This window comes from Sebastes umbrosus, chromosome 7 (assembly GCF_015220745.1).
Source record: "Sebastes umbrosus isolate fSebUmb1 chromosome 7, fSebUmb1.pri, whole genome shotgun sequence".
Lineage (NCBI taxonomy): Eukaryota > Metazoa > Chordata > Actinopteri > Perciformes > Sebastidae > Sebastes > Sebastes umbrosus.
The window spans coordinates 5,041,218-5,067,296 of record NC_051275.1 but is presented as its reverse complement, the minus strand read 5'-3'; the positions used below and the strand labels follow the sequence as shown (position 1 = coordinate 5,067,296).

Here is a 26,079-nt window from a genome sequence, read left to right as displayed (position 1 = left end):
CCTACCTCAAGAATGCAGGTCCCTGGAGCTGTGTTCTCCTTGATGGACACATTGTAGAAGTTTCTCTCAAAAACAGGTTCATTGTCATTTATATCCTGGAGCACAATGTTCACCACGGCAGTGGAGGACAGGGGTGGTTTCCCCCCATCTGTGGCCACCACAGTTATACTGGGATTGGGGTTCTTTTCATAATCCAGCTGGGAGAGAGTGGTGATAATCCCCGTAACGGAGTCTATACTGAACCAGTTGGAGTAGGCACCATGGTCTTGCAGGATGCTGTATTTAATGTCCCCATTGGGCCCCTGGTCTTTGTCTCTAGCTGTCACCTGTAACACAAAGCTCCCTGGAAACACCACTTCAGGGATCACCTGCCTGTACACTGGCTGGTCAAACAGAGGAGGGTTGTCATTGATGTCAACCACCTGGATGATGAAGGAGGACTCGGCCCTGAGAGGAGGAGTGCCCGAGTCTGTTGCCATCACCCTCAGCTCGTAGGTGTCTCTCTCCTCCCGGTCCAGAATCTGGTCCACACAGATCAGATAGATGATGCTGTCCTTAGTGGTCAGGGCAAACTTTCCGTCTCCTCCCTCTAGCGACACGTTGACATTGGCGTACTCCCCATAGTCTGGGTCAGTGACTGAGATCCTGGCTACATACTGGCCTGGCTGTGCACCCTCGGAGATTCTGGGAGATCCATCCTCACTGAGAAAGATGATGGTCATGGTGGGCTGGTTGTCGTTGTAGTCTCTGACATGGATGGTGACGAAGGCGTTGGTCACCTCTGGGTGCGTTGCATTGTCTTGCGCCTGAACCACCAGCTCGTGGACTCTTCTCATCTCGAAGTCCAGCGGTTTATTGAGCGTGATGATGCCAGTGCGAGAGTCAATGACAAAGTAGCGGTCCGGGTCGCTCTGCCTCCTGTTGATTTCATACAGCACCATCCCATTGTCTCCTTCATCAGCGTCGGTGGCAAACACCTGCAGGATGTTGCTTCCTGGCTGAAGGTTCTCAGATATTATGGCATGGTAGCGGCTCTGGTTGAAAACGGGAGCGTTGTCATTAATGTCTTGTACAGTAATATCTAATGTCATCCGATCAGTCCTTTTGGGGGAACCACCATCAAAGGCCTCCAGAGATAAGGTATAGGTGGATCTTTTCTCTCTGTCTAGAATGGCATTGACCGCCAAGTCCAGATAGAGAACCTCATTGCTTCCCCTCCTGGTCTCCAAGGTGAATGCCTGGCCAACATTTCCATCCTTGATAAGGTAACCCTGTGTTGTAAGCTGGCCTTTATCAGCATCAACAGCTGGCTCAAGAGGAAACCTGGTGCCGATGGCCGTCTGCTCAGGGATTTTAAACGAGGCCCTCTTTCTCGGGAACGTCGGGGCTTGGTCATTTATGTCATTCACCTTGATGGTCACCTCCACGGTCACACCTGTCATGGTGACTGCAATGAAGTTGTACCTATCCCTCAGTTCCCTGTCCAGAACTTTGGCGGTTTTAATAATGCCCGTGCTCTCATCTATGTCCAAATCGCTACCCACGCCTGTGCCCTCATGGTCTGAGATGAAGTACAGGGATGCTGTGATGCCAGGAGGAAGTCCCGCACTGATGTCACCTACGATTGTGCCGGCTGGCTGCTCCTCGTCTAGCTGTAGCTCAAGAGTGCCCAGGACCACGGGTGAATGGACTGTTACAAGCTCCAAGGCCACATACACCATTAACACTATCCTTCTGCTCCACCAACCCTCACGATGCGAAGGGTCCATTATAGACTTCCCAAAACCCTTGGCAGCTGTCTTCATTTTGGCTCCTTCTTTTTAAACCTGGAGACACACAAAGAGGGAAAGCTGAGCAATATCAAAACCTGACAACAGCAGAAACTAAGAAAAGGTGTATTATTTCTGTGTCGAAATACAGAGTAAGTTAGTTTAAGAAAAATAAGTATACGCCTTAAACACTTCCCCATATGTTTTATGGGCTCTGTTCCCAACCACAGCACATACAATACACCCTGCACATAACATTTTCCTACACTTCTTCATTCATTCACCTAATAAGTCAACACCTTGTTCCTCTTACATACCAGAAAGCTCTCCTTTGCTAAAGAAACATCAAAGCCACAGGCTGCAGTGTACTACCTCGGACAGGGAGTCTTTGGCTGTGGCTAGTCAACTCTAATTAAAAAGATGCAGGAATCGCTACCCAGTGTGTTCACCATAGCACTACCCTCTCGTGCAAGTCCAGGATTTAATATCAATGCATGCTACCACATTTAGCTCATCCAAGAACCATTTAAAAATATATAAGTCTCCCCCAAGCAAATATATCTATCTTTCAGTACTTCTGAAAATCAAATTCAAAACCAAGTGTTGAATCAAGGGGGGAAATATTCAAATATTGATATTTAAAAAGTAGCAAGGGTGTTAGAATTCTTTGCATAAACAATAAGGCACACTCTGGCAATGGACCCACACCACTGCAGACTAGGATCTGTAATTGAGACTGAGAGACACTTTGGAGCAATGTGGAAATTTTTCAACAAGACTGTCACCATCTGCAGAATAATCCAAAACCACCAAGTGTCTGGCAGACAGGAAATTATTGTGTCTTTTTCATTGAATAAAGAGAACAACTTCCAATTGTCTGTGGTTCTGTCTAAACTTGTGTAATTTATAACTACTTTGACTTGTTTGAAAAGTAAATTTAGATTTAATTTTGAGGAAATATATACAGAGGCACATTATACCATATTAAATGCTGAGGAATTGAGTGTCTAGTGAAAGCACTTCGAGGCTCCCCCCAGTGGTTTAACTGATACCTGCAAGGAAACTTTCACAAAACATCTGTGCGTGCGTGCGTGCGTGCGTGCGTGCGTGCGTGCGTGCGTGCGTGCGTGCGTGCGTGCGTGTGCTAAATGCCTCCCATGTGTCCATGAAGGCAGTGTGGCGATCTGTCTCAGCCTTGGTGGTGACAGTGTGTTTGAGTGACAGAGCAGCACAGCGGAGTTGAAGGGCTCCACGCAGTCTACCTCTCTCCCTTTTTCTGGCTCTGCAGCATTGTAATTGAGGGCTTTTTGGAAGTTGGCCATAAGCACATAAGATCCCGAGCTAATTTCAGTCTGCCGTGATTCAGAGCCCGCAACACTGAAGATGCTGACTTTAACGCCATTAGGCCTAATTGGTTTGAATTCAATTTAGTGTGCGCGTGAGAAACCTCGGATCATTACTTGTTTTAAAATATCACATGAAAATCAATGCTGTTAACATATTTTCTGTGTTACTAGTTGGTTAAAGTTTAGTTATACAAATTAACTCTGGATCAATTTGCTGCATTCATCTCTAATTCATATTACTTTTAAAAGATTATAATAATTGCAAATGACAGGGCCTTAAAGGCAAGCACCGCACATTCACCACCATACTTTATGTTGCTTTGTGAGTGCTGTTTTTGGCTAAAACATAAGCACATCCATGACAGCCTGAAAATCTTGACAGGACTTGAACTATAAAGCCTCTGTATTGATTTACTTTACTGCAACACTGGGGATGCACTTTTACAAAGCTTCCTCCAAAGCAAAAAGGATAGCTTTTCAAGGCCAGAATCTTTGTCCAAATGCCACAACTGAAATAATGCACTTTCTGGTTGAGCTACAGTGAAGGACCTCTGCAGAGTAGAGCAGCCTAATGGATATAGCAGACACAGTCGGGTAGGCTAATTGCACAATATCGGGCTAAAAAGGACATATGGTTTTAAAAGAGTCGATATGAAGTTAAAAGAGAAATGTCTGCACTTTAAAGCTAAGACGTTGACCAAATATATGACAATTACTGTCACCCACCCACCCAGGCCTCCATCACTGAGAGTTGTGTGTCTGAAAGTAAGTGGCCAGTTAGCAGGCAGGATATAAAAGGTAACATGCGTAGGGCTTCAGGGAAAACAATCCGGAAAAAAACAATTCAAAATAGCAGCTGAGGTTGAGAGCTGTTGCATTTAGTAAGTCAATCCCATTGTGGCTTGGTTTCAGATGTTTTCCTTGCATCATTGTCCAAGATCATGGTGAGTCCCTCCTGCTGGTAGTTAAACCTCAGTGAAGAGTCTTGTTAAGATGATGCAACTGGTGGAGTATTAACCCCCATGTACCTGCAGCAAAGTCTCTCAAAATATTGTATTTGCACATCCCAAAAGCTTCATTGAGGTTATTTTTTTCTAAAACCGACACGTGTGTAACACGGCATCTCATTGTTAGCAATAACTGTAGCATTGACCCACTTTCATTTGAATCTTCCAAGTCAACCAACCAAATCCAAGGTTTCTAGGATTTACATGCAGAATGAAACCTCTGTTTGAATGCAGTCAACATCATTCTGCTAGCATGACTGGAATCAGCATCAAAATCCCTGGCAACAGTGAATGCTGGCCACATCAGGGCTGCATTTTTTCCTACCTCTCCACTGTGGGCTAAATCCTGTTTGGCAAAATGTGTCAGATATTCATTCTTCATGATAGCTGAAAATTCATTTGCTTATTTATTTTGTGCTTTTCAGTTTTCTGAGGAGTATTATATGTCTTTTTTTCACTACAAGATCAAGAAAAGCAGGCCTTTGGTTTGGCAAAACCCACAATAGACAATACATCTGACTAAACACTGCTGTCTCCCTCCATGAGCCAATACCTACATTACAGAGAAGAACACCAAACCTCTCAAAGATACTGTTAAACATCATAATAATACAGTGGATTTGCCACAGATCAAACTGGTTAAGTCATATCATTTCATCTGAGAAGACATATCTTGGAGATATTGAATAATCCTCAAATACTTATCTTAAGCTAATATCTTAAACTACAATCGTACACGATATTTTCTCTCTCTTGTGAATCTTGTTAATTAAATTTAGTGCTTTTCCTGATCTAACCAGAACATTTGATCTACAGGGATACAACCAAAACACTGGTTAAATCCATCCCAATTCATCAAAAACATGACTCCTAATACAGTACTTCAGCTGCACTACTTTAATTAACACAACCAAACAATTTTCAACACCGACAGGCCAAGAGGGCCAATAGTAGCAGACTATGTAAAATGAGCTCCTAATTCCATGTCATGATTCCAATTAACTCAAAGAAAACTTCTGAGGTTTCGAGAACATGCCAGGCTGCCTGAGGCTCAATGGAGCCATAATGGAAACCACAGACAGAACTGCAGATTGACTGGACATGAGGATGACAGGCTTAGCACAAAGCAAACTAAAAAGCCCTGAATGGTTGCCAGACTATTGCCTCTCACAAGTGCAGCGTTTCTGTGCCCTGCATTAGTCTTTGAAACATCAGTCCCTCGGCATGTAAAAAAGCCAGGGAAAACCATCAGATACACATGCACATCCTGGCCATAACAAACACGGTATTAGGAAAACACACCGGCTCCTTTTTCACGATAAGCTGAAAGTTTCCGAGGCTCCGTGACAAGAAGGATCATCTCTTTCCCACAGCAAGAGCAGCATGGGTTGGTTCAGCTGTTTGTGTAAGATGTTCCAGATAAAAAAAACACACACCTTATGTCTTTGAAGATGACACCATGTGATATTGCGATGGGGGTACTAGTGGTTGCATCATTAAAAACACATGTGCATCAAGTTACAGTAGCAGGGGTGCAAGGAGAGTTTGGACAACATTACTAAATCTAAGGTCAAAGTTCACCTCATATGTGGACAGTCATAAATATTTCTATTAAAAACTTTGAGGGTTTCCTGCTTTCAGCATTGATGTTGATTATTTATCGCTCACAAATGAGGAAAAAAAAAATCATCGCCTTCTGGCACGACACCCTCAAACGCCACGGTTGATGTGCACTTGGACTTATTTCACTGATGACGACACTGCAAGGAGATGTGTAAAACCGCAGTGACTGCAGCCAGGCAATTTTAAGAAATATAAGGCAGCAAGAAACTCTCTGGGTGGTGTTGGTGTGGCCGTCCTGGGAGAAACATATCTTATGCTTTTCATTCCTTTTTAGGAGTCTGGAACTCTAGCTTCATCAACAGCATATGCAAGCTACAAAGTTTTGAGACTAGTGAAATGATTACTTCATGCACTGCAATAGAGGTTTATGACATAATCCTTGGATTGTTATAAAAGCCGTGGAGGTCCACATTTCGGTGGTTTTATCCATCAGCGCTGCTTTTTTGTTTGTTTTCTCTGTGAGTTATGATTTATAACTCAACCCAGCCTTAAAAGTGGCACACATTAGAATAAGGCTTTAGATGGCAATTATTACAAAAATGTTAAATTTGCCCAAAAAATATGCATATGAATGGATAATTTCATAGATGGGTAGATGGATGAAAAACACTGACAATTAAATAATAATATAAAAAACTTTAGTTGTAAGGACATGGTTCTGGTCAATTAGCCATAATTATTATAATAAGTATTAAATATTCAGTTGTCTGGCAGCAGCAATGTAACTGAACATTTCCTAACTTAACAATTGTAGAAGTGTCACTCAAATGAAACCAAAAGCAGGACTGCTCCTCAAACTGATGACTGGTGGGGAGTAATAAAGAGAGGAGGAGCCTGCACTCCTTGTGTCTAAAGTCAAAAAGAGGCTGCATAATTACGCAGAGCACCATGGCAACCATCACACTCACAACTAAAGTGCGCGCTGATGGAACCCAGTGGAGACTTAATTCATGTATTAATTGAGGGAAAGGAACACCTATTCACGGTCAATGAACACGAGTCTGCCAACACAAGAACTGTGGGCGACATGTGGACAATCATTTGGTATGTGTTCCTCTGGAGGAACCGGGAGGCACAAAGGCGCAGCAGCAGCAGCAGCAGCACTAGGAGGACAATGAAATAACTCCATAGGTTGACCAGTTTGAGAGGAATGTCTCAGAGGGGTTAAAAGAAGTGCGACCTGGGAGTTAACATACTTCAAAGTATGCGCACAAGCTGCGCCTGTTCTGTGCAGTACTGTACAGTAAAAGATCACGGCAAAGTCCTATTAGATGCACAAGTGAAAGAACATTTCATGCTCGAACTCAGATAATATCCTTTATCAACGAATAGCAGTAAAGTTTGCATGGAAAAGATTGAGGATGAAAGCTGGAAACTAACACACCAAAAGAAAAACGTTGTCTACCAACATCGTAAGTCATATATGCGTCCTTCCATCCACTAGAAAGTATCCAGCGCAGGCAGGAGATCAGCCAGTGAGTTGTAAAGTGTGTTTAACATTAAAGTGAGGTTATTATGGATGACCTGCACTGATGGACAACTCCATGGCATCAGGTTACTTGTGGAGTGAGGAGATGTGTGACATGCTGTGATGGATACTCACATTCATCTGTTGCTCTGCTGTTTTTAAGAGAAGACAAGCCGAGTATCCAGATATCCAGATTATTCTCAGTATTCCCTTATGAAGTCCAAAGTTAAAGTTACATCCATTTCAGGACTTCATGTTTCCTTTGCCAGTGGTTGTAGGTTAGAGATCCCTCCTCGTTGGACGCAATTTATTTCTTTGCCAAAGTCCTTTTTTTAGTTCTTTCCGATCTCCTCCCAGACGAAACGATTCAAAGTCTAATTGCAAACTTGCGCCTGGTAAAACTTTGCTGTCGTCCTCTTCTAGTAGACCTTATCAACTTATCGGCATCCACTGTCTGTCTGTGTATGTGTGTGTATGTGTGTGTGCGTGTGTGTTGTCTCCGGACTGCTGCAGCACGCTGACTGGAACCAAACAGTGTGTTGGGCAGATCGGTGTGGACGTCCCTCTCCTAATTTAATGTATTCAACACGTGACGGACTGAGAGCAACCTCCTGCTCCTCTCTTCTTCTCTCCAGCGCTGCTGCTGCTGCTGCTGCTGCTGCCTCGAGGAGCCACACCGACTGCAGAGAGGCAGGACAGATTATTGCTGAACTTTGGTGCCACCATCCTATGCAAAAGGGAAGTGTAATTCAGTAACAGCACTTGCAGTGCTCCAGAGTTGCTACACGGGTTTAAATAATTTGGAATGCTGTGATAAAGTTTGTGAAAGTCTAGAAAGTGTCCAAAAGTTTGGATCTGTCGCAATATGCACATGAACAAACATTTCCGTGGTTTTAAACAGGCTGGAGTGGAGCTCTGAAATGTTAAGCATCACAGATTTTATATGCCAAAACAGTTATCTACATTCTATATTTTTAAAATATTAAAGGTACAATTGTTTGTTTCTTTATTGAAAAATTTAAAAGATGCAATATATAATTTGCAAGGGGATGTGAAAGAGAATTGCCTAAATACCCTCCAAGGGCTTGAAAAGTGGCATTCCCCAGGCAACATATTACATGAAATAATAACAGTAATGTAAAATACACAAGTTGTATGTATCTATGAATAATGTTAGACATAGTTTGGCAAAGTATTTGACACCAATGCATCCCATGAACACCCATCTGTTATGCAAATATCAAGAAGACTCATTCTTAATTCACTGTCAAAACTAACTCAACAAACTTAGAGCCAATGCTCATGTGAAATGGAGTGGCGTTTCCATAAGGCAAGAAAGATAAATAGAAAATAGAGAGAAAATAACCTAATAGGCTAATAAAAAAAAAGAAAATCAAGCGATAATCATGATAAAAATGTATTCAATTCAATTGAAAAATTGATAACATTGATAACAACCAGCCACTAGATGCCATTTATCTGTTTTTTTCCACACTAACTGGCAACTTCATCACTGATGACTCAGAGATACCATGTGATACCAACATCATTATACTATTGGCTCACAAGCCTTGTTAGAAGAGGGAATCAAATGTCAGATATCTTCCACAGAGATAAATAAAACATTAATTTTGAACTCGTCAACATTTTTAAAAAGATTAATTCACAATCATAATTATTTGTAGGAAAAGACATATTTTTATTTGGCACCTTTCTAAAAGCTCTGTGGATGTTTTTTTTTAATTATCCGTAAAAAATGTTATCCATATAACCTTTAACATTCTTTTGGAAAAGAAGAATACAGCACATACAGACTCATTTTTACATGAACAATGAGATTGAAGGTGAATTTCAAGAACACAATTTGTCATTGTTAAGGGTAGCTAGCACTGGATATTAGGGGCAAATCTATCAAAAATAGGATATATGTTTATCATATACAGTTGTTTATACCTTCAGGCTATTGGGTGCATGTGTGCAGCTCACCTCACCTACATGTAATAGCTTTGACAAAACAACCTCAACAAATCAACAACATCATAAGGAAGCTATCAAACAGACACATTTTTTCCTTCAGATGTTGGAAGTCAAGAAACATCCTGGGGGTATTTTTTATCTAAGTTTAGAGAAGAGACAATGCCCATAACATTTCCTCACATCTTGTGACTCTTTAAAGAAGCGTCACCTACATCTCCAGTCAACTCCCAAATGGAGCTCAGCTTTTATCTCTAATACTGTTGGAGCTGTAACCCATGCTTCACTTTATAGTCAATCACTGAAAGCTCTGAAAGTTATTAACGCCTTGTCACTTTGCATTTAGAAGTTAGGGACAAGAGAACAACAGAGTGGCCCCGCTGTGTCAACAAATCCTATTTAATGTGAAGGAACAGTTGACATAAGTGGGGTGAATGCATGCAACTGATCATCTTGCTTTCATTCACAGTTTGTTGTTTTGTAGGTTTATTGATCTTTGTTGTTATCATCATTAAAGAAACATAATTTAAAAATGGACACACCCTTGGCAAAACAAAATAAAGTCATATGATTTATGATAAAATATTATTATCCACATATAGTGACAGTATTTAGTCAGTATGAATATACTGACAGTGTTTTTCTGTTTGTGCTGATTAGGAATACTAAAACTTTTGGAGAAAGAAGTTGGGTCAGTGTCATCCCTGTCACAGTTCAATATTTTTGCTGGCTAAACCTTTTCCCCCCATGCAACCTAGTTATGTCTCCCCACTCTCAGTCTGTGAACTGCTATATCACCAAGTAGAATGAGCTCCAGCGCTGGCAGCTACTCATTATTACTGTGACAGCAGAGCAGAGGAGGCAAATTCACACATGCACACACACACACACGCACACACATGTGCCAATCCACACGTTCGTACATTCACATGGACACACAATCACAAAGTCAGATGACATTGATTTTTTTTTGCTAAGTTAGAACAGCCTACAGCTTTATATCTGCAGGGAAAACCATCATCTGTATTATCCGTCCCTTACATGTTTTAATGTTGCTTATGTGAGTTAAACAGCACGTTGTACACAAAATAATGTTTAAATATTGCATGAAATGAAGTAAAAAGACCAAGACATGGAGTCATAAGAGGTGTCTAAGCAGACTACTAAAATGTAGATATATTGGAGTTGCATTTCTCTTCTTAGATAGCATGTAGCTGTTTCATATTATCAACGGAACTATCTGTGTAGTGTGTCACGGTTTGTGTTTTTTTTTAAGCAAAGAAAACAATAAATTAATTTTATTTCAAATATCCTTTGTTTATTAATGTTGTGCAAATATGTAAAAAAAAAAAAAGAAAAAAAGATGAGAGAAACAGTGCCTGTTGACAAGACAATGGATTGTCAAATATCCTGTTGACAGCATACTACTCAGACAAAATATTCACTTGACGGAATTGTCGAATTTGATAAACGATGAAAGATGAACTGATGTACTGAAACTAAATGTAAAAATGTCAACCTGATGCATTTGTGTATGGCTTTAAAACAACAACAAGCAGATTAGGTATTGTATGGTGGATAAATTGCATCAAAACATCAGAGGAGCATCTGTTGCTCATTTCAGCACTTGAGTTCCATACAAAAGTACAACTTTGGTTTCAAGCTCAGATTTTGCTCCACATTTGCATTCATTTTACCCAAGGTCCTTTCACACTTTCAATGAATTTTTCATGTATTTTTTCCGTGCACAAGACTGTTCAATACATATAGAGTTCAGTGTCTCATCCTCACTGGTTGAGCGCATCTTGACTGCTCCTGTGAGTCAAAAAGTGAGTGAAAAAAGCAAGGTGCAGTTGGTGGCTAAATATGCAATTTTACTTTGAGGTTAGATGCTGTCCACATCACAAGGTTGTGGTCTTAGTCATTTTTCTGTGATGGCTATTTTAGTGACATTTGACCATGGATTAGAGGGGAAACCACAGAGCTTGGCTCCTTTAGTCGTGCTGAAAGTCCGTGGAAGAAATAATAAACAGATCGAGTTTAATCAAGATTAAAGTTAAGTGTGTGACGGGCCGCTTTGCCAGAAGAATTAATTTCAGCCAGAACAAAAGTGCATCTAACCCGATGCAATGAAATGAGATTAAATAAGTAATTAATGAGGCGGCCATGCATAATACAGTGGGAAGCTGAATAGGATTCAGCATCCTACCTAATTATGATTTTCATGAGATCTTTTTCTTGTCATTAAATTAGTAGTTTGCTTATATACAGCAGCTGAAGTCTGTGTTATGTTTGTTACACTCGCATGGTTTTTATTGTTTCCATTTGCAAGTGTGCCCTAGGTAACAAAAAAAAACTTTAAATGTTTGATGCTTTTTAGAGCATGTGTAAATATGAATCTTATCAAGACTTAGAAAACAAAGTTACAGAAACAGAGCATGACCTCACCCCATTGTGCAGATACAGTGAACATATTTGGCTTCAGTTTATTATCTGTTATCAAGACAATATAATGAATAACAAAGCTGATTAAACTTAAGCACAACTTGAACAAACATGCTCTTCTTCTGTGTTTGCTATTTTTACTACTTTTTTCTGATATTAAATTGCTCAAAACATTTTAAAAACAGTAATAAATTAAATTTAATGTGTACACATTACTAGTTACCTAAACCAAAAGAGCATGCATCGTATAAGCTGTAGGTTTCTATAAGGTGGACTGTGTAGAATATCTGACGGAGAAACCAGAGTGGTGTTTTGGGGGGTTGGGCATGTGCTTGAGCAGAAGTCTAATGTGAACCTTTATTGAGACAAAACACTAACCAGAAGCACTAGAGGACCATTTCCCCCAGATTGCTGTGCATTTGAGGAAATATGAGCTTTGCTTTATTGAATGTTACTTTTGAAAGAATGTGCTTCACACACTTGATGAATGAGAAGACCTGAGATCAGTTCTTCATCAAGGTAAAGAGTATTTCAGTTACAATGTATTAAAACACACTTTATATCTGTGTGTATCAATTGTATGTGTCCCCATACTCTAGACTTACACTGTGTGATCCTTTCCAAAGGATATTAGGTATTAAGTGCACAGGTGGTTTTCATTTGGTTAAGAAAAATTCAGGGAGTACTAGCTCTTTGTCATCTTCTGGTTAATCATGATGTAAAAGCTCTTTTATAGGTTTCTGTTTAGTGTTACCACTGCTTCCTGACTCCAAATATCGCAACAATAAATCTTTCATGTAATGAAAGAAAATCTAAATTCTTTGTGATACCCTAGCCTGGACCCTGAAATCAAGGCCCACAGACTCATTATATATCAAATAATATGATATTCATAATCTAAATTTGCTGTAGGACAAAAAACAGACAGTCTCCATCTACCATGGTGGTATATAGTGAGTTAATACAGTATATGATGATGATAGTCCCAATAAATTCTCCTTTTCTGCACTGAGGGACACACAAGAGGCCAGACCAAGTAAATTAACAGTCTATTAAACTAAATGGTTGGTTTGATTTACTCCATGTCCGATATCTATTTCATAGTGCCTGCAGATGCATTTGAAAACATGAGAAGGACATATCCATATACATGTATTTGAAAGATCTCTCTTCTTTCTGCAGAGGTGATCCTGCCATCACCGTAGATCAAATCTCCCTGTGACGCCAACCTAACAACTTTATTATTTTCTGTCTGAGCTACCAGGGAAAGGGCATATGTGTTTCCTTTGCGCTCACAACTCTTCACTCGCGGTTTTCTTTGAATTATAAACTGTGGTCCCCACACTGTACCAGAAGACAAAGGGAAGCGATATAGTTTCATTTTCTTAGTATTTTCATTGCAAAACAGAATAGAAAGTCAGAGAAAACGGCACAGTGGTGCATTGCACATTTGTGGAATCTCACCCAACCGGCAAAACATAGTTGTTGGAGGACTGTGCTCTTCCTCGACACTTAGACGAGCATATCGTCTGCAGCGGACAGAATGCTCACTTTCGTTGCTGGATTCTGGATATAGCCTGCTAATGCTAAATGAATACTAGATAACATTACAATCCAACTATTCTTTACTTCCCTGGAGTCAATGATCACAAGCTGATAGCCTACCGGAACAGCACCACTCTGTCATTGCAACTCAAATTGTGTAAATTTGCCCGACTAACTTAGAACATTACTTCCGGCAAAATACCTCAACTCATTAAATCCATGCTCTACTTTATATCCGCAGCGGTTATGTCAAAGCAAGCCACTAATACACCTATTTGGAAATGACCTCCGCTAAGTGTATTTCACCAGTGTTTCTGACCGCAATTAGCCACGACCTGGGTGCGTCTGTTTTGTCTCGTGAACCAGAGTGTATTTCTCTGGTGTTTCTGACCGTAAGTAGCTGCGACTTGGGTGTGTGACGCAGCTATGCCATGGGCAGGTGTATTGCTCAGGACCCAAGGAGGCGCAGTGGCCAGCGTGAAGTTGTTTGTATGAGCGTTTCTCGAGAAAGCTGTCAGCAGCAACACCACAGGCCAAGCATTCAGCCCGTTCTGAACAGGCATATTTTGAACGGGCACTGCACTAGTAAACACAAAGCAGGGCTCGGCTGACAAAGACCCAGTCTGCTCTGAAAATTCTTGTGTGTATTAAAAAGGCGAAAAACAGTCTGACTAACCACAACAATATTGTGTTTCTCGTGCCTTCTCTGACGACAAAGCCAGTAAGTTGCCTGCGACTCTTTTGTTTTTCTCCTACATATTGTATGTAGACGGGCCAAATCTGTCTATCTACTGCACAATAGCAATATGGGAAAAATCTGTTTAATACTGCTGCAAAACAGCCATGGACTAACGCACCCTGTATTCCTGGGCCCATTCAGATGTCTGTTGATTTATCTTTTATAATTCTTGCTTTTAATTTGTCAAACTTGGAGAACTTATATCAAGGTTTTTTGAGGGCAAGCAGGTACACTTCAATACATAATGGATCATTGATTAATGAAAATAATGAACAAAGCAAGTATATCCAATGGTGTTTTTTATGTTTCTTTAACCTTTCCTCAGACTCTAGGCTTATACAGCTGTAATGTTTAAAGACCCTGACATTACAGGATTGAAGGAGCCTTCAAGGTTGGCACATGGTGTTATGGTTACACTTTAGTGGAGTCTGAGAGAGTAATGGGACACAATATGCTGAATAACCAACCTGAAATAACTGTATTTTAATCCTGTGACCTTAACTGTTATTAATAGTGTCTCTATTGTCCTGGTTCTCAACAAAAATAAAGCCTAACTGGATGGACCAAAGGATCGTATGAACCCACATGTAAAGTTTTTGACAACAGTCTCAGGAGAAGTAAAAAAAAAAAAAAGTAAACTGAATTTATCAGAAAATCAATAAAACTGGCATTTTCCCTCAAGCCATGCAGCAATGAGCTTTTCTTGTGACTACAGGAGTGGAATTGAACTCTGCTAAAAGATCCAGAGAGCTTGATAATAAATTGAGCATGTCAGCAAAGGGATTTGTCTTGTTGGAAAATGCAGCTCTAATGTGATTTGGAAATTAAACCTTGGGCGCTTCTGCTTTTTAAAATCAATATAAATGTATTCCATTGCTCCAAACCTGAGTATTTATATTCACAGTAAGCATCCAAATTTATGAATATGTAATATTTTTTATCCTTCAGATTCCATTGCTTCTAAATACCGCACAGCATCAGATCTGCCTCGGGCTCTCGTTCAGTTAACAGCCGTCTGGCTTATAACAATGACACCCACTTCAGAAAAACCAAATCGTTCGGGCTGTCCACTGTGAATGCCTTCTAATTAATACACTATCAATCACACGCTCGAGCATGTCGTTCTCCTGCGGGACGAAATTCCTCAGACATTGTAGGGAGTCTGAGTAATTCTGATGGAGATCACTTTTATTCTCCAGGAATGCGATCTGTTGTTGAGGAAAGGAATGCACAGCATTGAGAGGCATGCACTGGAATTCCCAAAACAATTAAATTGTTCAAGCAAACGTTTCTTTGAGGAAAAAAAAAGAAAGATCCACTAATCCCATTACTCCACACTTCACAATGTTGTCACTTGAGAAAGTTTAGAAACTGTTGACTCGACTTGGTCCGTCATTTTGAAACACACCATAGCAATAAGCCTTGGCATTAAAGTGAACAATCACTGTCAGGGTCAGAACAGAGCAACCCTGGGCGAATTCCTTTTTCTCTTCAGAATCACTGAACTCTGACATGTCCTGACCACACTAGCAGATCACAACCAACATGACAAAAAAAGGGAGCTCATTCAAATCATCAGATGGAGTGACAGAATAACTGAAATAATATATAACCGTGGAAACTATTTTACTCTGCCATGAGTCAGTTGCTGTGATCATTTTCTTTGGCAGATGTGAAGCTTTCGGTTGGTTCCACAGGAAACATGCTGACCCACACCCTCCTTTCAACAATAAATTATATTCCTGTATTTATGGCGGGGAGAGCAAAAGTCATCTTATTTCACAGTTTCCTCTCAAATTGTCAATCAACTTCAACACACAGACAAAAGATAATCAATACTCCCTGCATGAGTTAACAGGAAAAAACAGAACTTTGAATGTCCATGTATAGTTAACCTCTTTAAATCAGGCCCATATGGGGAAGCAGATCTAATACTACGGCTACGGTGTCAGTCTCATTATGCTCCACATGAACTAGAGGTTGCTAAGGTTCCTCTGAGCAATGCTATTACATAGACGGTCCAAGCACCGATTTTCTTGTTAAAGGCATCAGCGGGATGTTTTATTTTATTTTACACTGTGGTTATGCTTTCACAATAAGGATATATGTGCAAAGAATGTTGTTTTGCCAGTTAGTATTTGGGGCTAAGGCATCAGCCCTCAGGGCTGCCAACTTCACCAACAATTTGTCACATGATCCATATAGTCATGCTCGTGAGCAAACATTTACATAACAAGAAACAGGACTGAATAGTTAGAAATGCTGAACAGTTCCTCATGGAGATGCAAATACAAAACAGCTTTCTGAATGACGTGCATAAACTAGTTCAAAACATAAAACCGAGAATTTCTGTTACTCAAATAAGAAAAACATCTCTTCAACAGCAACGTGTAAGCTCTAGATCTTATTAGATCATAAAGGAGAAGCTTCAGTCTTATTACTTTGCAGGGTTTCAGTTCAGAAAACAGGGTTGCCTCATTGCAGTGTTTTTGAGAATGTGTTTGCTTTGAGCATCTCTTAAGGGAGTAATTAACTCCACCAAATGTCCTTGATGGGTACTTTGTTCTCAAAGTTTTGTCATGGTCAATTTATATATCTTTGTAATGACACTGGCTGTTTTTATCTGCACAATTAAGTATGAAGCCTGTATTGAGTCAAAACTGGGTTGTTTTCCTCCCAAAAAAAATGTGTGGATCCTGGCATCCACAGAATCACTACCAGGTGCACAGCTGAAGAGAGGAGTGCTATTGTCATAATCATTCAGCTACAGCCAGAAACCTCAACAGGAATATGGGATAAGATGTCAAGTGTATCTGGCCATTTGTCTGAGGAAGTGTGCGCTGGAAATACGCATCTTTTTGGACAATTAAGTAAAGGCCATCCCTCAGCAGCTCCTGTCGGCCGGGAGAACTACACATCCTCTGGGTTTTCTAGACTCCCTCTAGCCTGGTAGGGTCAACATCCGACTCTATGGTCCGATACACTTACTATATGTCTGCTCATCCTTTGACTGTCATAAATTTTCAGTAATTCAAATTCCACAAGTGTCAAATGTGCACATGTTCACATGTTTTCATTTGGATTAAATATAAAAATCAGAACTGAATAATAAGGCTAAAATAAAATACTATCATATAAGATGAACAAATGATCATATTTAGTTTATATTTCTTTATTTTACATGATTTTAGGTGTGGAAAGGGCAATATTTGTCCTATTTACAAAAATACTAGTAGGCAGGTAAAAACCCTAATGAAACAGTTTCTCATAGACTATAGACGAAAATACTACTCAGATTATCTTTTGATAATAAAGTTTCTCAAAAGGGCACAATAACAGCAAACATCCAGCAAATATAAATATTCACTGAGCGATAAGATTCATTTATATGAAGAAAAAACAACATCAGATCTTATCAGGTTCCTTGGTGCTCCTGAATGATTAACTGTTCGATAAATAGCATAAAAACAAATGACTCTCTATGGGCTTCAATGTCTCTGCTGTATTTGTCCTTGGGGCAAAGCCTTCAAATTAGAAAGACTTATATTGTGCACTGGCCAGGCTCAGCTGTTAAATGTAGGGATCTTACCTCATATTCACACTGTGAGAATTTCAGGATTATAGCGACTTCAAAGGGCAATAACACACAGCTGTGACCATGTACATCCATTATCTGAAGTCTGGACAGCTGGTCAGTTTTGATATATGACTTCAAATCACCCAAGTGAAAACGGCTATAGCATGCAACACGTCCTGTTGTGTAAAATAAGCCCATCTTGGGAAACATAATAAATGCTTGTCAGGAGTTTAGGAACAAAGCTAAATAGTAAAGTCATAGAAATCCATAGCACACTCGAGAAGAGGGATGGAGTACAAAGGTGATGGGGAGTAAATCTCATATATAAATGACCCATGGGAAGATCCTACATCCTACATGTCATGTTTCAGTGTTAGTCATGCACAGATGTTTGAGACGAGAGCTGCTATGATACTGTCAAAGCCATATGTGCTTTGGTTTGAACAAACACTATAATCAGAAGCACTCTATAAACCAGCTGCCGAGCCCACAACTAAAAATACACAGGCAAGGTTTCACATCAGAAATTACAGATACATATACCGGTATAATCATTTTAATGGTGAAATAAATTATTCTATAACCTCAGATATAGTAAATAGCCACATCCCGTTTCTACCCTTTGATGATTGGGTGAGGTTTTGAACCCAAATCCTCTTCCTGAAGCACAGGGAGTTATTTTATTCTCTGACTCATCAGTTCAGGAACCTGGAGACAATGCCTGTAGCCAAATAATTAACAAATGGCGAGGCTGTCGTAAGAGATATAGTAGTTGTATGATCAAAGAAGGGTGGGAGAGGCTTTTGATGCAAGATGGGAGACAGCCCGTGGTTTCGGCATGTCAGTAAGGTCATAGACTAGTTACCAGTGTAGGATCAATTCTTTCAAGGCTGAAACCCTTTCAGAGCATTTTTAATTCAACTGAAAAAATGAGAAGCAAAAGTAGACACTCAACAAATGTTTAATTTAGTTTGAGGCTCAATTTTGTATTCACATGCACACCACTTCCCCCACAGTCAAACAGCATACAAATCAGATAAGAGAGTCTCAATGATCAACTGAGAAAACCAAAGAAAACTAACTGCTAAACCAGATTAGAATAGTCTGTTCCCTGGAACCCCATACCTGAAACAAGTTACAGTTCTTGTTCTACTCTTCCAGTCTAGCTCCTGCACACTGGAAGTTACTGTCCAATTATTCCAAGAGAACACTATAAACAAATAAGAAATGCTAAACCTGCCTGACATTTCTCTATAGCACTTTCTTATTGGAGCTTCTTATGGGTGGTGGTGGCAGCATCTTTCTTCCTAACAGCTTCCTCCATCTCTTTATGGGGATCTCCAGCCACTCCCGGGCTAGCTCAAGATGTGATCCCTCCAGTGTCTCCTGGGTCTTCTTTTTGGCCTCTCCTTAATTGGTTCTACCCAAAACACCTGCCAGAAAAATCTTGCAATCTTACAGATGCCATTAGGAGCACCGGAGGACACCGGAGGACACAGAGGCACATGATTTTTTTCAGATTACCTGTCTCATGCACTACTGTCAGGATATAGTGACCGTTTTATAAAAATTACTTTTTTTTTTTAATCATATTTGCCCCAATTCTACCCACCTACTTTAAACTGCAATGTAATTGAAAAATGTTCACTGAAAATGGGAGCTACAGTATATGTATCATAAAGATCATTATTGACACTTAACCTCATACTCCAAGTGAAATTTTAATAGACATGGAAAGAGGAAACAACTCTAAAGTTATTTTAGAACGAATGGTTCACAATCAAATAATAATTTTCTCTGTAACCTCTGCTAAATCAAGAGATTGGTGAATATTTAAACATCATGTTCTCACAGAAAAGCCTCTGATAGATGTATCACTGTTTGGAAGATCTTCTATATCACATCTGCTGACTGATGTACTCTCCCCATTTACCTGCTCGCACTGTCTTACGCCAGTCTACTGTCTTACGCCAGTCTACTGTCTTATATCTGGAATAAGGAGGAGTTCTGAGAACAGGATTCAACTAACACTCGACAGTGACATCTTCTGACAGGCAATCAGCCCCTAATATTTAAAGGCCTTTGGGTTCCACTTTGAAGACCACCAGGCAGCTGGAGGACAGACTGATGATGGAGAGAGAGCAAAAGCAGTAGTGCAGACATGGGACTTCAACAATGGGGGATCATCTAAATCCGAGACCAAAAACAAATGCATATCAGGGGCACTGATGTTATCACGACCCACAGGTCTTAAAGAAGGCTCTAACTCTTCATGCTTACACTGCAGGGAAAACTTGAGGAAGAGATATACAGAAAGTAAAAGCCAGTACAAACAGAGGACCTCCCTTTGATGTACAGAACAAAACCATTTCATTCATGAGAACGGGGAGGAGAGGGTCACGGCGAGGGTGCTCACTAAACTTTACTTCCGATGTCATGCTTGGTGAGCCTGGGCCAAAGATGTTGTTTTAATGGTGTGCAGAGAGAGGGAACAGGCAGAGACAGCAGAGGAATAGAATAACAGGGTGTAATATCCACCAAAGTGTTTTTCTGATCACCACAGGGAGCCTGCAGGAGCGGAAGACTCTCTGCAGACCATCTCAGGTCTGGTATTAACATTATGTCCAGTGCATTAATATGTCAACTATGCAATCACTAATAGGTGTCTTCATGTCTATGTATCATAAAGTTTACATCTCCACAGTGGATTCTAATGCATCATGTACAAGACTGGACACTGACACAAAGCCACTTGTTTTTTATGCTCTACGTTCATCTCTCATTGGATATTGTACTATGTGTGAAAAGTTTCTTTGGACCAGTTTCATCAAACAGCATAATCTATCAAAGGAACAGTGTATAGCATTTTGGGGGATCTAGTAGCAGAAATGGAATATGATATTCATAACTATGTTTTCTTCAGTGTATAATCACCTGAAACTAAGAACTGTTGTGTTTTCGTTAGCTTAGAATGAGTCCTTCATATCTGGAGCGGGTCTTCTTCACAGAGTTGACCACCATGTTGCTCCGCCATGTTTCTACAGTAACACAGAATCGACAAGCAAAACACTGGCTCTAGCGAGAGGGTTTCGTGTTTTTACTCTACCTGAAGGCCACCTAGTTCTCCAAACCGCTTGTGAGCCGCAGAGTGCAAAGCCATGGTACTGCCAGCCGTCTGACTTCCGTTGCTCCTAAAGTAGTGTTATTATGGTAAGGATGGTCTCTGAACAAGGCGAATGGTGTTACCACGATTTTGCACTCGCCGGCTCACGTTACTGTAGTCTTGGAAAGGGAGGAGTGAGCGGAGGGCTACTCAGTTGGTTGCAATCTGCAACCACACCAATAGATATCACCAAATCCTACACACTGTATCTTTAAGTGTAACAGCAGAATAGGTAATACGGTCAGGGAATATGGAAGATCCTCTAAGTAATAATAGCTAAAATATGTAAATCTCTCATGTATAAACTCATGTATATCCACTTCCAAACTCATCAATTTCAGCTGAGAACATTTTCTGCAACTTTACATTTCTACTCTTTCTGAGGGGGAAATTCTGCTTCTTACTCTGCTGCATTGGAAGGCTGTACTTAGTCACTTTACAGTTAAAAAATTACATAAAAACTAGCTGACACATTAATTCATCAACAATTTAACACACTGAAAGGAGCCATTCTTCAAAATGAGTACTTTCCATATATACATGTCACTGCTAATAATTCTGTGCTTGACTTTCGCTTGCATTTGAGGATCTTTTCTGTACACGATCTGAATATTATTACTTCAACGTGGGAGGGTCACGGCAATAATCTAGTCAAACAGCTGTTGGGATTTGACATTGCGAGGTTATGGGATGTTATGAAGTGTCCTGTGGTAAACATAAAATGACTTCAACAGGCGCCAAATTTAGGCAGCATATTTCTAGAGCTGCAATATAAGTGCTTATTACGCCAAATGAAAAAGTCCTGCAACATTCTCGCCTCTATATCATCAGTAGGGTCAGACTAGGTGATATTTAGTGGTTCACACTCACCCATTTGGAAAAAAACAACATTTTTTGCACTGTTTTCTAAAAGCATTTTGCAAGCAGCACTGTTTTCAATCAGCTTGCTGAATAGTGACAACCCACAAGCCGGTGGCATATCCCAAAGCACTGAACCCAATCTGGGTGCAGTACAAACATTCTAAATTTAATAGGACTTCAGAAAGCATCCTACGTTTCCTTGTGGCGAGGAACAGAAACATCTGTACATTACGTGAGATGATCTCGACATCTGGCCGGCGTCCTGATTGTTTCAGGGGTGTGGGCACGCACCAACAGCTGCAACCAACCACTCCCAGATGTTTCTGATATGCCAAGTGTCTAGCTGTTTGTTAGGCGTGGGGTGATCTTTGATCCTTCGACAGCGTTGGCTGTAGTGTTATCGTGAGGAGGGCCAGAGAGGCTCCGAGAGGCACACAACGGAAGCGCAGCAACCTCACAGAAGGGCCTGTGGTGCGCTGTGGTGAAAACAGGCCTGGTAAAGTGGCTTCAGCTGTGGAAAAGAACTCTTTGGAAACCACCCAGCGTCTCTATCTAGACCCAGTCGTGCTACTGGCATCATCATAGAGGAAGTAAACACATAAGTATAGTATATAACCTGTGATTTACAGTTGCACCAAAAGGAAAGAGAAAAGTGTGTAATCTTTAAGTGTGTTTCATATGGAATAATGGAAGACTCTGAAACTTAGTAATAAAAACTTTTTAAAAAGTAATAATTCATAAAAACATCAATGTTTATGTATTCAGAAAAAAATTATGCTCAATTTCTAGGCTGAAATGCTTTTCCCATCATATATCAGTGCTGAGTAGTGTAGCACATTGTGGCATGGAGGACACCAATGTCATAAATAACCCTTTTCTTCTTTTTCCAAAAAGGAAGAAGTTTGCCCTTCTGCTGACATGATCACTCTGCCTGAGCTACACGTGGCTAAAACCTCTTTGAACTGATGAACATCCTGCTCCGACATCCCAGGGCTATAAAGGCCTGACCATCCCTGTCAGCGCCGTGACAGGCTTTATACACCCACCATTTTGTTTAAAAGAGAAGTGGTGCACACCAGGCCAGAACTTCAAAAATAAACATGGCATTTATGGACCGGAAAAGGCTTCGCATAGCTCTGCCACTCCTGCTTCCTCTCTCATCCAGCATAGCTTGGTCCCACTGCAAGAGCACTTCAGCAACAGGTCCTAAAGACAACAGATTTTTCTCTCATGCATTAAATACGCATATGCCTTGAGGTTCAAATACACACCAGTTTGGAGCATGTATCCAAGAGCATTAACACTCTAGAGACCCCAGTCTCATTGGGGTGGATATGCCACCAGGAACAGCTCCCCACAAGAAAGGGTGCTATATTGGCAGTAAACAGCTCATGGTCAGAAAAAGCATCCATGCACAAAGTTTTTGGAGTTCATATTGAATTTCATAAATCAGTAATATTTGGTTATGTAGGTAACTCCTGGAGCAACCTCTTGACAGAGCCAGTCGAAGTCTCAAAGGGAGCTGGAGTGAAATAAATAGTCTTAAAGTTATCTTAAATGTCAACACAACATGTTCCTTATTTCCCCAGCAATGTGTCTCAACTACACATAAAGGTCATATTAACCACGTATGGGATATCAGACAAACCTGAAGTGGAGAGAGAAGTGTGAACTCATGAAGAGCATACTTTGTGAATAAATGTACAGTATGTATGATTCAACTGTGGAAAAAATGTTGGGAAATTGATCTTCATTTCAACGAGATTCAAGTCAAGTTAAATTTATTTGTACAGCAACTCAATATCACAACTCCGTCTTTATAGAGCAACAGTTCCTGAACTAGCCCAAACTCTGAGAAAACAAGGAAAGAGTTGTAAAATAAACAATAATCCTGCTAATGTAGCCTGCATGTGAGTACATACATTTTAAAATGCAGAAATATATGTAGAATTACTGCCATGTCTGGCTCGTTTTGACCCCAACGTCTTTGATCAGCCAGAGCTCAGTTAAAGGTTCCTCATTTCCACCCCAACTATGTGATGGCAGCACCCTGGACAGCTGCAGGAATTAGAGGATTTGTCAAAATGAAAAAAAAAAATCTGGTATACAACCTAGAAAACAGACCCTTTCTCATAAACATCAAGTGGTTAGGATTTATTAAATGAGCAAAGATTTCAATGCTTGTTCATTATTTTTTACTTTTTACTAAAAATGTAAAAATGTATTCTTTATACACACTGTTCAACATCTCGCAGTCAAGACACAAGCCAAACATTATAAATGTTACTAGAATACATCTCTCATTGTAAAAACACAGTTACAGGGACAGTATTGGCAAGAATTGTGTCACCAGCTGTAAATAAACTTTCTTATGTAGCCTATGAAAAACAACATGTAATTTCAGCTCTGCATGAGTGATTTCAGAGTGTTCAAAGATTTCAGTTTCAACATGATATTTGCTCATTTTTCATTTCAGTTCTTTTCATATTATCCAGCGCAGTTTGACGTCTCTGCACCATGATTAAAGACATATTTTAATCTGTTTCGCCATGCCTCGCAGGCATTCGGTCACTAAATATTCTGTTCAATCAGTAGCTGTGAGCAAACTAACAATCACTCTTTGGCTAGGTTGCATCACAGCACTCGGGGTATAAAGTTTTTGCATTCATTAAAAAAAAAATCTGGTCACTTTCACTGTGTGCACATCAGGAATTACATGAGACAATGCAGGAGGGGGTCTCATTACTTCTGGTGTTTCCCACAAACAAAAAATTAAACATTTAAAGCGAGTTAATAATAAATGGGTTCCAATTCCTTTGTGCCAGTTTGTTCGACTGCATATTAGCAGGAGCTGTGTAATTAAATTGTGAAAACAGAAGCATGAGCTCAAAGTGAAGCTTTAATGTTACGCCCTGTCATATCGCTGATAGTTCAGAGTGTATTGTATCAAAGGCAGAGTCATATATGCCTAGTTTAGGACCTTTATTCTAAAAATGCCTTTGGCGGTTTCTGCACCACAGGCAGATGTGTTTTATAGCAAGCGCAGCAGTGAGCTGTAATCAAATCACCAGAATCCCAAGTAACATCCCAGACAATAGCAGGCTTCCTGCAGGCCCAACCTCACAGTCTTATAGCTATGTCAGTGAATCTGGAGTCTCCTCTAAACTACTTTACAACATACAACATGTTGCACCTGCCTCCAAGGTGATTCACAGCATGTCTGTCTGACTGGATTGGATTGGATTGGATTGGTTTGGATTATTGGACCCTCTTGAATAGTCTGAACAGCTGCTGAATGACTATCTACCTGTTCACAAACCAAGCAAGGGTTCCCTCTAGTGGTCATGCAACTGACCTACAACTAAAAGAGTGCATTTATTCTGGAAAATACAAACTGCATAGATTTGATGCTGCTATAACTTTTTTAGTGGAAAAGGTTATGTCATTCAAGTTCATTCCACTAAATAACATCATTTTAGCAACCACTGAGAGCAGATGTGCATCGTATAGAAAAGCAGCCTTTATCTAATTAGACAGGATGCTGCCTATTTTGTGAAGCTGTCATATTTTCTAATTCAGCATTGAGGGCAATCACCGAATGACCTGCTTGACTTTCCCTTTTCATCACGATCTTATAAGTAAATATTTAGCCTACATACTATAACAGACTGCAAGACTACAATATAGCCTACAGGTCACCCCGACTTGACTAAAATAGAATTTTCATTTCAGAAAACCTTTTCAAATGCTTTACTCAACAGCATTGGGCCCTTATAAGTTTGACATCAACTCTGAGATCTCTGGTTATGCAGTGTCTGCGAAGGTTTGTTGAAAGAATAACTGAGAAGAGGCTGCACTTTGGTCGTAAACCACACTCTCTTCAAATAGGCTACAAAGCTAAACCACAACTATGTCTACATGGTCTCAGCAAAATGTGTGTTTTCCCAAAATTATGCTGTAATTGAATGAAACTAAAACAAGGCATGTTGAAAGCTGAGAATATAAGTGTATAAAACAAAAACTGCACTGAGACCATAATCTGTTTTGTCAAAACTTTACAAAATGAAATACAGTTTGTTATTAAATAGAAAATGACAGAATGTGAGTTTGTCAGAGGTTTCTATAAAATGGATGAAATCTGTGTTATCTTTGCTATAACCTAAACAGGATGTATTGGCTATATGAAGACTTTGAAACACTGCTGTTGTATGTGTATGTGGTTATGTTCTTTGCCATGCACTTTTGTTTTGTCTGGTTATGTTTCTTTTTCTTTTTCTTTAGGCCACTCAGGTCTCTCTTGCAAAAGGGATCGTGATCTCAATGAGCCTACCTGGTTAAATAAATGTTATATATGGGTTCTGAGGGGGGCGCTTGCAATGATAAATTAAAACTCAATTTAAACATTATCGAATATAATTTGAATGCACCCACCCCTTCATACACCTCTCCTTTGTGTGTATAATAGCACCTTTGTGTGTATTTTTGCCTGCTAATTTATCAAGAGAATAGCTTTCCAATAGGTCCTTAAACCTAAATATAAACCATGAAACAAAGCATGTCTA

General features: G+C 40.1%; 1 protein-coding gene across 1 annotated transcript in view; it reads right to left on the bottom strand.

The window, feature by feature from the left end:
• Positions 1-7,816, bottom strand: part of LOC119491507 (protocadherin-16-like) — a 90,957-nt gene extending 83,141 nt beyond the window's left edge. Inside the window, 2 exon segments of the mRNA XM_037775646.1 lie at positions 6-1,826; positions 7,349-7,816. Coding sequence (XP_037631574.1) covers positions 6-1,805 — 1,800 coding nt within the window. The 5' untranslated portion in view covers positions 1,806-1,826; positions 7,349-7,816.
• Between the last annotated feature and the right edge of the window lie 18,263 nt (positions 7,817-26,079).